We start from the raw sequence: 15,563 nt of genomic DNA on the forward strand, positions 1-15,563 counted from the left end.
ATAACCCAATGACTGGGTATTGTATTTAAGGGGTGTAATATGGAGACAGTTGGTTAATTGGCGGTGTAGTGTAATCAGATTAAGAACGGCACAAGCGGCGTGGTAGAGTGGAAGTGATTGTTATGAGACAGGGATTTGGAGCCCACAATAATACCCTCTTGTCCGTTGCCAACTGGGGGTGGTGATGTCAGGAAAAGTGAAGGTATTATAGGATTGAGACCTTTAGATCAGGGATCAACCACTCCATTCAGCCGCGGGACGACTTATTATTGACTGGATGGTCAGGGGACCGGAACATAATTACAAATCATTTGTAGACTGCACAAGAAGCCCAAACAGATACATTTCACTAAAACATCATCATTTCAATCTTGCTTACGTTTGTTTTTGATCACATACCCTACATGACCAAAAGTATGTGGACACCTGATCGTCGAACATCTCATTCCAAAATCATGGGCATTAATATGAAGTTGGTTCCCCCTTTGTCGTTATAACAGCCTCCACTCTTCTGGTAAGGCTTTCCACTAGATGTTGGAACATTGCTGCAGGGATTTGCTTCCATTCAGCTACAAGAGTATTAGTGAAGTCGGGCATAGGTGTTGGGCGATTAGGCCTGACTTGCAGTCGGTGTTCCAAATCATCCCAAAGGTGTTCGATGGGGTTGAGGTCAGGGCTCTGTGCAGGCCAGTCAAGTTCTTCCACTTTCTTAATGAACCAGAAAATCAATAGTTATTTCTGGTTGTTTATCAAAGTTATCTAGCTAACTCATTGATTCTGTTTGTAGTATACCCTTCCATAGTAAATTGCGTGAACGTTGGTTGTTGTAACATTGTGGTGTTGTTCTCCAGGTAGTTGGTTGTGTTACGAACCGGCGCAGAGTTCGCAACAAAAGGGAGACAACGTGGAGACAGGGAGTATCAAAAATATATATTTATTAGATACCACAACTAGCACAACCAAAAACAACAAGGTGTCTGCGTGGAGAGAGTCTCCCCAATGACTGGAAGAGGTCTATTTATCCTGGGACACACCCGAGCCCAGGTGTTTCCCATCTAGCTGACGACCCTTCCAACTCCGCCCACCGGCATCCTAATAAGGAAACAAGAACAAAGAGAGAACATACGGCAGACAGAGTGGGAGGGTCGTCACAGTTGTGTGTATGTTGTTGTAATGTGGTGGTGTTGATCTCCAGGTAGTTGGTTGTGTGTATGTTGTTGTAACATTGTGGTGGTGTTGATCTCCAGGTAGTTGGTTGTGTGTATGTTGTTGTAATGTGGTGGTGTTGATCTCCAGGTAGTTGGTTGTGTGTATGTTGTTGTAACATTGTGGTGGTGTTGATCTCCAGGTAGTTGGTTGTGTGTATGTTGTTGTAATGTGGTGGTGTTGATCTCCAGGTAGTTGGTTGTGTGTGTGTTGTTGTAACATTGTGTTGTTCTCCAGGTAGTTGGTTGTGTGTATGTTGTTGTAAGGTGGTGGTGTTGATCTCCAGGTAGTTGGTTGTGTGTATGTTGTTGTAACATTGTGTTGATCTCCAGGTAGTTGGTTGTGTGTATGTTGTTGTAACATTGTGTTGTTCTCCAGGTAGTTGGTTGTGTGTATGTTGTTGTAACGTTGTGGTGGTGTTGATCTCCAGGTAGTTGGTTGTGTGTATGTTGTTGTAACATTGGTGGTGTTGATCTCCAGGTAGTTGGTTGTGTGTATGTTGTGGTGGTGTTCTCCAGGTAGTTGGTTGTGTGTATGTTGTTGTAACGTTGTGGTGGTGTTCTCCAGGTAGTTTGTATGTTGTTGTAACATTGTGGTGGTGTTCTCCAGGTAGTTTGTATGTTGTTGTAACGTTGTGGTGGTGTTCTCCAGGTAGTTTGTATGTTGTTGTAACGTGGTGGTGTTGATCTCCAGGTAGTTGGTTGTGTGTATGTTGTTGTAACATTGTGGGGGTGGTGATCTCCAGGTAGTTGGTTGTGTGTATGTTGTTGTAACATGGTGTTGATCTCCAGGTAGTTGGTTGTGTGTATGTTGTTGTAACAATGTGGTGGTGTTGATCTCCAGGTAGTTGGTTGTGTGTATGTTGTTGTAACATTGTGGGGGTGTTGATCTCCAGGTAGTTGGTTGTGTGTATGTTGTTGTAACGTGGTGGTGTTGATCTCCAGGTAGTTGGTTGTGTGTATGTTGTTGTAACGTTGTGGGGGTGTTGATCTCCAGGTAGTTGGTTGTGTGTATGTTGTTGTAACATTGTGGGGGTGTTGATCTCCAGGTAGTTGGTTGTGTGTATGTTGTTGTAACGTGGTGGTGTTGATCTCCAGGTAGTTGGTTGTGTGTATGTTGTTGTAACATTGTGGGGGTGTTGATCTCCAGGTAGTTGGTTGTGTGTATGTTGTTGTAACGTGGTGGTGTTGATCTCCAGGTAGTTGGTTGTGTGTATGTTGTTGTAACGTGGTGGTGTTGATCTCCAGGTAGTTGGTTGTGTGTATGTTGTTGTAACATGGTGTTGATCTCCAGGTAGTTGGTTGTGTGTATGTTGTTGTAACGTGGTGGTGGTGATCTCCAGGTAGTTGGTTGTGTGTATGTTGTTGTAACATTGTGGGGGTGTTGATCTCCAGGTAGTTGGTTGTGTGTATGTTGTTGTAACATTGTGGTGGTGTTGATCTCCAGGTAGTTGGTTGTGTGTATGTTGTTGTAACGTGGTGGTGTTGATCTCCAGGTAGTTGGTTGTGTGTATGTTGTTGTAACGTGGTGGTGGTGATCTCCAGGTAGTTGGTTGTGTGTATGTTGTTGTAACGTTGTGGTGGTGTTGATCTCCAGGTAGTTGGTTGTGTGTATGTTGTTGTAACATTGTGGTGGTGTTGATCTCCAGGTAGTTGGTTGTGTGTATGTTGTTGTAACATTGTGGTGGTGTTGATCTCCAGGTAGTTGGTTGTGTGTATGTTGTTGTAACATTGTGGTGGTGGTGATCTCCAGGTAGTTGGTTGTGTGTATGTTGTTGTAACGTTGTGGGTGTGTTGATCTCCAGGTAGTTGGTTGTGTGTATGTTGTTGTAACGTGGTGGTGTTGATCTCCAGGTAGTTGGTTGTGTGTATGTTGTTGTAACATTGTGGGGGTGTTGATCTCCAGGTAGTTGGTTGTGTGTATGTTGTTGTAACATTGTGGTGGTGTTGATCTCCAGGTAGTTGGTTGTGTGTATGTTGTTGTAACAATGTGGTGGTGTTGATCTCCAGGTAGTTGGTTGTGTGTATGTTGTTGTAACATTGTGGGGGTGTTGATCTCCAGGTAGTTGGTTGTGTGTATGTTGTTGTAACATTGTGGTGGTGTTGATCTCCAGGTAGTTGGTTGTGTGTATGTTGTTGTAACAATGTGGTGGTGTTGATCTCCAGGTAGTTGGTTGTGTGTATGTTGTTGTAACATTGTGGTGGTGTTGATCTCCAGGTAGTTGGTTGTGTGTATGTTGTTGTAACAATGTGGTGGTGTTGATCTCCAGGTAGTTGGTTGTGTGTATGTTGTTGTAACATTGTGGTGGTGTTGATCTCCAGGTAGTTGGTTGTGTGTATGTTGTTGTAACGTGGTGGTGTTGATCTCCAGGTAGTTGGTTGTGTGTATGTTGTTGTAACATTGTGGGGGTGTTGATCTCCAGGTAGTTGGTTGTGTGTATGTTGTTGTAACATTGTGGTGGTGTTTATCTCCAGGTAGTTGGTTGTGTGTATGTTGTTGTAACATTGTGGTGGTGTTGATCTCCAGGTAGTTGGTTGTGTGTATGTTGTTGTAACGTGGTGGTGGTGATCTCCAGGTAGTTGGTTGTGTGTATGTTGTTGTAACATTGTGGGGGTGTTGATCTCCAGGTAGTTGGTTGTGTGTATGTTGTTGTAACATTGTGGTGGTGTTTATCTCCAGGTAGTTGGTTGTGTGTATGTTGTTGTAACATTGTGGGGGTGTTGATCTCCAGGTAGTTGGTTGTGTGTATGTTGTTGTAACATTGTGGGGGTGTTGATCTCCAGGTAGTTGGTTGTGTGTATGTTGTTGTAACATTGTGGTGGTGTTGATCTCCAGGTAGTTGGTTGTGTGTATGTTGTTGTAACAATGTGGTGGTGTTGATCTCCAGGTAGTTGGTTGTGTGTATGTTGTTGTAACGTTGTGGTGGTGTTCTCCAGGTAGTTTGTATGTTGTTGTAACATTGTGGTGGTGTTCTCCAGGTAGTTTGTATGTTGTTGTAACGTGGTGGTGTTGATCTCCAGGTAGTTGGTTGTGTGTATGTTGTTGTAACGTTGTGGGGTGTTGATCGTGTGTATGTTGTTGTAACATTGTGGTGGTGTTGATCTCCAGGTAGTTGGTTGTGTGTATGTTGTTGTAACGTGGTGGTGTTGATCTCCAGGTAGTTGGTTGTGTGTATGTTGTTGTAACGTTGTGGTGGTGTTCTCCAGGTAGTTGGTTGTGTGTATGTTGTTATAACGTTGTGGTGTTGATCTCCAGGTAGTTGGTTGTGTGTATGTTGTTGTAACGTTGTGGTGGTGTTGATCTCCAGGTAGTTGGTTGTGTGTATGTTGTTGTAACGTTGTGGTGGTGTTGATCTCCAGGTAGTTGGTTGTGTGTATGTTGTTGTAACGTGGTGGTGGTGTTGATCTCCAGGTAGTTGGTTGTTGTAACGGTTTTGACTTGAGGTTATCAATTATCGGGGTGCCAGGTAGGTTGTGCCTACCAGAGAAAATATTGGTTTCTCCTTTTAGTTTGGGAGGGAATGAGTCCCATCTGGTCCGTCAAGTCTACACCAATACAAAGGACTCATGTAAAAGTCAGGATGGAAATACACTTTTCATAAACCCTTAAAACATTGGAAATAACTTACAAAACAACTGTATTCTTTTGCGTGGTTGTATTACTAACAAATGATCACACACAAACATATAACAATATACAATAATGAGCTTTAAACAGCTCTAGTTCCTCCAGAAATGTCCTGTACCTCAGGCCTAAAAAGAGTCCAGCCCGGTAAACAAGTTCAGGGAACTCAAGTGACCTTAGTCACGCAATGTTTGTCCGTTCATCCCAGTATAGCGTAAACCCAGTGTCAATCATACAATCAAAAGAACAAATATTTTATCACACAACTATAAAGCGTATCACATCTTAGTAAATCCTCAACTACAACTAACTACATAAATCATCACACCAAAACAAATGAAATACCGTATACATAAGGTTGTGGTCAGTCAGACAAGCCAATCCGCCGACAGATCTCCAGCGGAGAAAGGCCACGGAAAAACAACGGAGAGGTGTAGTCCACGGACGCAACGGTGGATCCGATACTGGGTAAAACTTGCTATTAGGCTACACAAAGCACACTTTTAAAGCAACACAACAAATGGAAGAGAGACGCTTCAGAACTGAGGGTTGAACACATCCTCATTCACGTTTCCATCACAACTCCACTTTTGCGCAGCTGATGCTGGCTATTTAATTGGGAATTAAAGGGGAAGCGCCCTATTGGAAGGAGAAGCACTGAGACGGTTCAGAAACATTCAGGGCCGTCACACTGTGTGTATGTTGTTGTAAGGTGGTGGTGTTGATCTCCAGGTAGTTGGTTGTGTGTATGTTGTTGTAAGGTGGTGGTGTTGATCTCCAGGTAGTTGGTTGTGTGTATGTTGTTGTAAGGTGGTGGTGTTGATCTCCAGGTAGTTGGTTGTGTGTATGTTGTTGTAACATTGTGGTGGTGTTGATCTCCAGGTAGTTGGTTGTGTGTATGTTGTTGTAAGGTGGTGGTGTTGATCTCCAGGTAGTTGGTTGTGTGTATGTTGTTGTAAGGTGGTGGTGTTGATCTCCAGGTAGTTGGTTGTGTGTATGTTGTTGTAATGTGGTGGTGGTGATCTCCAGGTAGTTGGTTGTGTGTATGTTGTTGTAACATTGTGGTGGTGTTGATCTCCAGGTAGTTGGTTGTGTGTATGTTGTTGTAACGTTGTGGTGGTGTTGATCTCCAGGTAGTTGGTTGTGTGTATGTTGTTGTAACGTGGTGGTGTTGATCTCCAGGTAGTTGGTTGTGTGTATGTTGTTGTAACATTGTGGTGGTGTTGATCTCCAGGTAGTTGGTTGTGTGTATGTTGTTGTAAGGTGGTGGTGTTGATCTCCAGGTAGTTGGTTGTGTGTATGTTGTTGTAATGTGGTGGTGGTGATCTCCAGGTAGTTGGTTGTGTGTATGTTGTTGTAACATTGTGGGGGTGTTGATCTCCAGGTAGTTGGTTGTGTGTATGTTGTTGTAACGTGGTGGTGTTGATCTCCAGGTAGTTGGTTGTGTGTATGTTGTTGTAACATGGTGGTGTTCTCCAGATCTTCAGGTGCCGGTGACTGAACCAGACATCAACAACCGGCTGGAGTCTCTGTGTCTGAGTATGACGGAGCACGCTCTGGGAGGTAAGAGCACCACAACTACCATGAACACATACACTCCAGTTACTACTGGACTTTGTCAATACTCACACACACACACACTACTGTGTCAATCTACTGTACCCCTTGGTTTATACAAACGAGCGCTCACACACACACACACAGATTCACACACACTTTCTCTGTCGCTCTTTCTCTCACACACACACTCCAGTACTTTACTACTTTGTCTACACAGCATATACACATGCACAGAAAAAACAGACAACTTTGGAATTCCAGCTAATCAAATAATATTTGAACCCACGTTTGCCTGTAGCCAGGGTGTGACTTCACAATGAATCCACACGTATTGCGAGGAGAGGAGGAGACGGGAAGGGAGCTGGATAAATGCAGTAACCGTTCCCATTATAAGTGGAGTTGAGCTTTGAATAAAGGGGCTGTTTTTTTCTCTCCCCGGCCTCACCAGCGCAGAGACAGTAGCCCTCAGTGCTCGGCGCAGAGCTGAGGTGGACAAGCAGCGCATTGTGTGTGTGTGTGTGTGTGTGTGTGTGTGTGTGTGTGTGTGTGTGTGTGTGTGTGTGTGTGTGTGTGTGTGTGTGTGTGTGTGTGTGTGTGTGTGTTTTTGCGTGGACTGGACACGCCCACACACACAATCCCAGAGTAGAGGTGGGAAGCTGAGGAATGCCAGTCTCAGACAGGACCCTTCCTCTCTGCTATACCCCTACGCCCCTTCTCCTCTCTGAAACATACTGAATGGACGGAATAGAAATTAGAAGGAAAGTACTCATGGTGAATGGAATGCCCCTGAGCCTTTCTTTACAAATAGAGTAAGTGATGTCCAATAGAAAGCTCTGACATGCTCAAATACAGCAATACCACGTCCAGCTCTAATAATGATCAAACTCTCTCTCCTCTTTTGACCAATTTGACAGAAAGTTGTCAAGTAATTTCCCTAATTGGCATGCTTCCAGCCCCTAACCTTCTAGGCTGTTCTGTAGATCTGAAAGGATGTATATCCAATACGGTGAAAGTTTCATCTAGCCTATCAGAGGGAAAGGTGGAGTTATTAGCATTTTGCTTACTTGCGCCGGGTGTAAGGGCTAGGGGTGCATCTGAAACTGTGCCTATATATGACTTTAATGGAAGTCTATTCCTTTTATAGTGCACTACTTTTGACCAGTGTAGTGTATACTATATAGGGTGCCATTTGGGATGCAGCCCATGTCATGAGACCCTGGGCCACACACAGGAACTCCAGTAATAGTAAGTCTTTATGAAACCGCTTGTAGGTAATGCACCCTGGTCTATAGGGTGCATTATGATGCATAGGATTTATATAGTGCATTTCTAAAGCCCGAAGACCCAAAGAAAGTCCATCATGGGTCTCTAACCTCCCCCAATGACTGCCTCTGGTTTCTGGTACTGCTGGTCACACACACATTTGCTGTGTAGAAGCACATCCAGCACGTATACCCAGCTCAACTAGTGCTACAGTACTGCAAAGCACATAACCCTGATGAATGTAGTAATGCAGGGTTTTCAGCTGACTATTCACTCACTCTGTCTGAACCACTGGGACCATGTCCCAAATGGCCCCCTATTGTCTTTATAGTGCACTACTTTTGACCATTGACCTGGTCTAAAGTAGTGCACTATTTAGGGTATAGGGTGCCATTTGGGACACACCCCGGGACAACCATTTGGTCCTCTGTTTGTCCAGCCAGTCAAGATGCAGCAGTTGTTTTTTTGTCTTTGAAACATTCCATCTATATTTGTCCAGTTGTGTCATTCTCATTCATATGTGATGGTTTGTCCCGTGTCCCTCGATTCTGTGTGTCTAGATGGAGTCGACCGCACATCCACCATCTGAGAGGAGGACCTGAAGGAGACCAGGAGAGACTGAGCTGGTCCCAGGAGGCTCGCCGAACACCCAAAATCCCCCCCCCCCCCCACCCCACCTGCCCATCAGGTGCCCCCACAGCCAATGGGAGAGGTCAACCAGGGGGGTGGGCGAGCTCCAAATCACGCCACGATTAAACAGCAGTAAATTGGCATGTTACCATCTCGACAAAACACAGCTATGCCCCAGCACCCTCATAAGAATCTGGGCTTCAGTGACAGATAAGAAAGGCAGTACAGACTCCTCTCCTCACAGTGTCGCACCCAGTATAACTACCCACAACAGTGCCTGAGGAGTGCACTCTGCCGAGCTGTGGGAGATATACTGTAGCATCACTTGGGTCGGCATCAGCCAACAACCGAATGGCCCTGGGCTAAAATGGGGAGGGTTGTGCATTATGGGTACTGTAGTACATGCTACAGAGTTCCAGACTCTGTTCCCTTCTCTACCCTCACCTCCAGTCCCAGTTACAGACCAGTAACACAATTCCCACACCAGTTCACACCAGTCAGCATTTCTCCCAGTGTCACTGAGCCAAAAACAAACAAGCCAAGTAAACAATGTGGGACACTTTGTGAGAGAGGCCTTGGCTTTTCCTCCCACTGTTTGGGAGAGTTTTAGGGAGGCCATTTTTCAAAAGGCTTGGGAGAACCCTATGCTCTGTATAGGTGACAGGAAGAAAAAAAAAGCATTTATACATGTATTGTTTACACAAGATGCTACTATCAAGGGTACCGAAACATTTCTACATTTCAGGTATGAATGTTATCTCTTGAATTTTTTTGTTGTTGTAACTTTTTGGAAAGCAGTGACATACTACCCGTACTAGTCGCTTTATAGGCTAACGTCCCACAGTAGCTATCATTATTACCACAGACTTATTCATTGTTTGTTTTTTTGCTTTTTGTTCCTTTACCAGGAGCCAAACTGTGTGAAAATGAGAACGCTAAAAAGAGAGAGGGATGCGGCGGAGGTGTGTAGAAGGAAAAGAGAGGCATGAGGAGAGATGGGAGGAGGGGAAATGAAAGTGGAGAAACACAGGATGGTCTCTGCCAAGTGTTTTGGAAGGAGGAGAAGAGGACTTTAGCGATGATGGATTCATGTCAGGGGCAGGGACTTTGATTTGAAACAAGACAGAGGAAAATAGCCTAGCAGAGTTGTGGTAAAGTTCAGGGTAAACTCATCTTTTACACCGGCCAATGACATATTATATATATATACCTGTGTGTGTGTGTGTGTGTGTGTGTGTGTGTGTTATATATATATATATGTATGTATATATATATATATATATATATATATATATATATATATATATATATATATATATATATATATATATATATATATATATGTATATATATGTATATATATATATATATATATGTATATATGTATATATATATATATGTATATATATGTATATATATATATATATATGTATATATGTATATATATGTATATATATATATATATGTATATATGTATATATGTATATATATGTATATATATATATATATGTATATATGTATATATGTATATATATATATGTATATATGTATATATATGTATATATATATATGTATATATGTATATATGTATATATATATATATATACTGTGTAGATGTTAATGTTGTAAATGACTATTGTAGCTGGAAAAAGCTGATTTTTAATGGAATATCTACATAGGCGTACACAGGCCCATTATCAGCAACCATCACTCCTGTGTTCCAATGGCACGTTGTGTTAGCTAATCCAAGTTTATCATTTTAAAAGGCTAATTGATCATTAGAAAACCCTTTTGCAATTGTGTTAGCACAGCTGAAAATGGTTGTTCTGATTAAAGAAGCAATAAAACTGACCTTCTTTAGACTAGTTGAGTATCTGGAGCATGAGCATTTCTGGGTTTGATTACAGGCTCAAAATGGCCAGAAACAAATAACTTTCTTCTGAAACTCATCAGTCTATTCTTGTTCTGAGAAATGAAGGCTATTCCATGCGAGAAATTGCCAAGAAACTGAAGATCTTGTACAACGATGTGTCCTACTCACTTCACAGAACAGCGCAAACTGGCCCTAACCAGAATAGAAAGAGGAGTGGGGGCCCCGGTGCACAACTGAGCAAGAGGACAAGTACATTAGAGTGTCTAGTTTAAGAAACGGACGCCTCACAAGTCCTCAACTGGCAGATTCATTAAATAGTACCCGCAAAACACCAATCTCAACGTCAACAGTGAAGAGGCGACCCTGGGATGCTGGCCTTCTAGGCAGAGTTCCTCTGTCCAGTGTCTGTGTTCTTTTGCCCATCTTAATATTTTATTTTTATTGGCCAGCCTGAGATGTGACTTTTTCTTTGCAACTCTGCCTAGAAGGCCAGCATCCCGGAGTCGCCTCTTCACTGTTGACTTTGAGACTGGTGTTTTGCGGGTACTATTTAATGAAGCTGTCAGTTGAGAACTTGTGAGGCGTTTCCAGCTACAATAGTCATTTACAACATTAACAATGTCTACACTGTATTTCTGATCAAATTTATGTTATTTTAATGGACAAAAAAAATGTGCTCTTTCAAAAACAAGGACATTTCTAAGTGACCCCAAATTTTTGAATGGTAGTGTGTATATATTTTTTTATTTTAGCCTTTGTACCGGCAGACTATGCATTGAAAGTTGCTGTTCATTTGCTTGGGCTTTGTCTGGAGCGAAGTTCCTATAACAGGTGCACAATGTTGTGTGACCTAGTCTATAATTAGGGCTAGTGAGTGTGGGTCTGGAGTATTTTCAATGGGTCTTGTTGTGATCTAGAATGAGGATTACTTGTTTGTTTTCAGTCCAGGGTAGATGATATAGCGCTGAATGCTGTATGCTCCCAATCTTACTAGGAAGTAAGAGACGGTCAAAGATGTTCTGAATCAAGGAGGAAGGAGAAAATGCTAACCAGGGATGTATACAGAGGACAGGAGAATCAGGAAGTAGCCATAGTGAATGAGAAGGTTGCTGAGGAGGTTTCCTTTCCCTCAAGCAGCATTGCAAGGGTTTAAAAGTAGTTTTACTCCCCGAGATTGCTCTCTTTTTAGTACTTACCTCCACCTGGTGGCCAAAAGCAGTTACCGACAGCCAGGCACTTTGATTTCTTGCTGTTTTATAGTCTTTATATGTATCCTCTGTTCATTGTTATCTGCATGACAGACTATAAGGGTAGGTTAATGTTAAAATAAGCTCTTAAAAGTTTAGTTATAACAGTTTGGCTCTGTATGGGTTTTTTGTGCATGGAAGGTCATGCTGATGTTTTTTGCCTGAATGGGCATCCTGGTTGGTTTTTCCCAAGTTGGAATCAATTTGGAGCGATTCAAAATTGTGTTTTTGTGAGGGTTATTTTGTAATTTTTTTTATTCTTAAAAAGAGTCTTGTTTTCTTGTTCTGCACTTGGTGCCATGATATTTTACTACAGCTAATCCATCGATAACAATTCCAATAGGTGCAGCAATAGAAATGCCAAGTATGTGCCATAGACCTTCATCAGTGGGGAGAAGCAAAGTGTTAGGAAAGAAAAAGTTCAGGGTTTTGCAGTTCAGAGAAAGGGAGGTGAACTCGAGTAGTGAGATGAAACAAGCTTCATGCCAAATGCACCCTTTCTTGGTGGCGGAGAACCCCCCTTTCTCTGCCACAAGAACTACAGCCCACTCCCCTAGTGCACATTGAACTGAAGTTCTTGGACTGAACCATATTGTCAAAAGGTAGGGTTGACAACTGACAACCTCACCTAGTCAAACCTGTAACCTGTTATTGACAAAATGTCACTGACTTTTCAGTCAGCCAAACGTCACTGCTTCAGGAAGTGCACTCACTAAAAACGCATGGCCTTAACTGGGAAGGTGAATGGTGCATAAAGCATGAATTGGCATGGACCCTTTTGTGGCATGGCTTGGAAAATATTTAGTGGCAGCATCAGTGGATACACAGTACATGGTAGTTAGAGCCACTTGTCACTGCCATATGAATCAATACTATTAGCAGATTCAAATCATTATTTATTTTTTATTCTTTTCTATTACTGTTGCAGAGTTGATTATTGTATTCATATAGATGTATTATTTAAAGTACCATATGTATTAACTTACTATGGCTGGTGACCATAAGTACATCTCAAATAATAGTTATTTTTGTTTTGAACTACATTATAATCGCAAATTGTTGTTTTTGATAGTGGAGGAAAGAGGCACAACCGGCGTTTTCTTGGGATTTGTGTGTTTTTTCTGATGCTTTGTGAATGCTTATTATATCCTGGTTGGCCAAATGACTGAATACTGTGTGTGCTCTTTTATAGAAATGTTACCCCTCGATGCTCTCTTTGCAAAGTTCCATTTTTGATCCAGCCACCAGCAAAACAAACTGGATAGAGGGTGACAACCCTTTTGACACATTGCCAAGAGACGTGGTTCATCTGGGGTTATTTGTGTGGGATAAGGCCCTTCCTACTTTGTCAGCTAATAGACTTTGGCTATGAGTATTGAAGGTCCAGGGCTAGCCATATGGGAATGGTCAACCAGTGCCTACTAAGCTAACCACCACCTGTGTGGTTCTTGATGACATCACAGTGGAAGGCTAAGCTAAGTAGCCCATCCATAAGATTGGCAACAACTGCAGGGCAGGGGATAGAGCATGCTAGGGTGGGATGTACACGCTCACTAGTGCCCATGAGGTTGTGTGTTTGCATGTCGTGTACACTACAGTATGTGCCTATGAGAGAGTGTTGAGGCGGTAAACAGAAGAGGAGTCAATGTCGTTCATATATTACTGCAGCTGTGGATCAGACTTTGACTCCTCAAAGGTTTTATTTTTTTATTTTCCAAAGTGCATCCAAACTCTATAGGGCTCCTCCCCTCTGAGATGAGAGAGAGCTGCTGTACACACTGCAGTATTAACAGTTAGATGATAATATTCCAAATATATTATTTTTCTTTTCGTGTAAATGAAGACTTGACACTTTTTTTTTTTTACTCTTTTTTTGTCATAGACTCTGCACATTAAATATCGCTTAATTATTCGATGGCGAGATTTTTTTTTTTTGGGGGGGGGGGGGGTGAAAACTCAAAGTCATCCATACTGTAACAAAGGTTCTACCATGTTACTGTGCTTTTCATTTGTTTATCAAAGAGCCAATATCCTGTATTGACTGCAGGCTTACATATATATTTTAAAAATTGTTTATGTTTAAGAATAAAACTCAAAAGCCCCCCAAAAAAACAAGAAAAGAAGGGGGGGGGGGGTAATTTTAGAAATGCATGCACAAGGCTGGGAAGTCATATTTTGAATAACAAATGGCAGTGCCTTTTTTGTACTCGAGACATTTACCCCAAATGTAAATTATTTTATATGGACTTTAGAAAACTGTAATATTATTACATGAAGCAACCCAGTTAGAGCTATGTTGACAGTTACAATGGTGGCATCCTCCAAACTGCATACGAGCTCCTCGAGGACATTTTGAAACTTGTCTTGTTGGTGTCGCGTTTTCAGACAACAATATGGAAGCCTTGTTGTCAGCATATTTTTTGGTTTCTGTACTCTGTAGGTACTTTTCAATGCTGATATGAAGTTATGAATTGTACAACAAACAGATGTATGTGTGTGAGTGTGTGCAAGCGCGTCATGCTGTAACTGTAAAATACGTCTTCTCAAATATACCAGAAATGCTGCGAAATGGCATGGCCCGATCCAATGGAGGCTGCTGTTATTCGGCCCTGATGCCTGGCCAAAAGCCTGTCTCAGGTTCTGTGTTCCTGTAACTTGGCTACTTGCATCGGGCAGGGTTTGGCTAGTGAGAACAAGTGTAGATGGTCATCTGTCCTGTTCTACATGGATCTATGGAGACTCCTCTGTGTAAATGTATTTGCGTGTTTGTTTTTGTCTATGGGAGAGTGGTTGCCATGTAGTCAGAATGGGAGAGCGGAAGATACTGAATGTTTTGTTTTGTGGGGTCTGTGTTAAAATGCTTGACGTCTTTGTGATAACCACAGACAAAAAAAAGTATTAAAGAATAACTTGTAAAACTGTCTGGATAATTGTAATTTTTTTACTCAATTCAATTTCTAATGAAAGCGATACGTCTTGCATTCTGGGAGGTCACACCATAGCAGGAGACGATTCTACTGGCTGCTCATCCAAAAATTCCACGAATCAGAGGAGCTGAAGCACATTCATAAAACCTGTTGCCAAGAGACGGGTTCCAGTTATGGAGGGTACTGCTCTTCACAACACCAGCTAAAAAAAGCTGACTCATTCTCAAAAACAAATCCCTGCACCTCCATAGCAAGTGAACACAATGTTCAGTTATCTGGGTGTCTTGTGCTGCGTTCGTAACCAAGTGGGAGGTGGGATGCATACGTGTGCTTTGAACTCGTTGAGAAATGCTGATTGGCTAATGGCCAACAAGCTGTGTAAACCATAAACTAAGGGCTCTATTCAATCCGATCCGCTTTAGCCGACATCTGCATAGTGGTTTTGACAGTGTGAGGGGGAACTGAGAATGTGTTCAAAAACCATATTACTATACTGAACAAAAATATAAACGCAACATGCTCAAAGATTTGTGAGTTACAGTTCATATAAGGATTTCAGTCAATTGAAATAAATTCATTAGGTTCTAATCTATGGGTGCAGCCATGGGTTAGCATATGTCCACCCACTTGGGAGCCAGGCCCACCCACTGGGGGACCAGTCCAGCCAATCAGAATGAGTTTTTCCCCACAAAAGGGCTTTATGACAGACAGAAATAGTCCTCATGGTGTTTAGTCAGCTTCTTGATATCACACACCTATCAGGTGGATGTATTATCTTAAAGGAGAATTGTTCACTAACAGGGATGTGCACAACATGAGAGAAACAAGCTTTTTGTTCATATGGAACATTTCTGGGATCTTTTATTTCAGCTCATGAAACATGGGACCAACCCTTTAATGTTGTGTTTATATTTTTGTCCAGTATACTGTATATGGGGCTCCCGAGTGGCGCAGCGGTCTAAGGCACTGCATCTTAGTGCTGGAGGTGTCACTACAGACTGATTCCATTCCAGCCTGTATCACAACCGGCCATAATTTGGAGTCCCATAGGGCGATGCACAAATGGCCCAGCGTCGTCCGGTAGGCCATCATTGTAAATAAGAATTTGTTCTTAACTGACTTGCCAAGTTTAATAAAAAGGTTAAATAAAATAAATATTGCTTTTCATAAATAATGTTTTGTTGCATTTAACTGCCAAAAATGTAGTTAGAGGTAATTTCCTTAGTATGTGAG

The 15,563-nt window shown here is 42.2% G+C and overlaps 1 protein-coding gene across 6 annotated transcripts in view; it reads left to right on the forward strand.

Annotated features, from left to right (window-relative positions):
* The window catches only part of LOC106610612 (protein Smaug homolog 1), an 82,783-nt gene extending 73,262 nt beyond the window's left edge, over nucleotides 1–9,521 (forward strand). For 5 of the 6 annotated variants that reach the window (XM_014210018.3, XM_014210016.3, XM_014210017.3 and 2 more), the window contains 2 exons: nucleotides 6,310–6,393; nucleotides 8,214–9,521. In XM_014210018.3, coding sequence (XP_014065493.2) covers nucleotides 6,310–6,393; nucleotides 8,214–8,242 — 113 coding nt within the window. In that variant the 3' untranslated portion in view covers nucleotides 8,243–9,521. The remainder of the gene's footprint in view (nucleotides 1–6,309; nucleotides 6,394–8,213) is intronic. The other variant, XR_014378693.1, reaches the window with a different exon arrangement.
* The last annotated feature ends 6,042 nt before the right edge of the window (nucleotides 9,522–15,563 follow it).

This window comes from Salmo salar, chromosome 09, assembly GCF_965601325.2.
Source record: "Salmo salar chromosome 09, fSalSal1, whole genome shotgun sequence".
Classification (NCBI taxonomy): domain Eukaryota; kingdom Metazoa; phylum Chordata; class Actinopteri; order Salmoniformes; family Salmonidae; genus Salmo; species Salmo salar.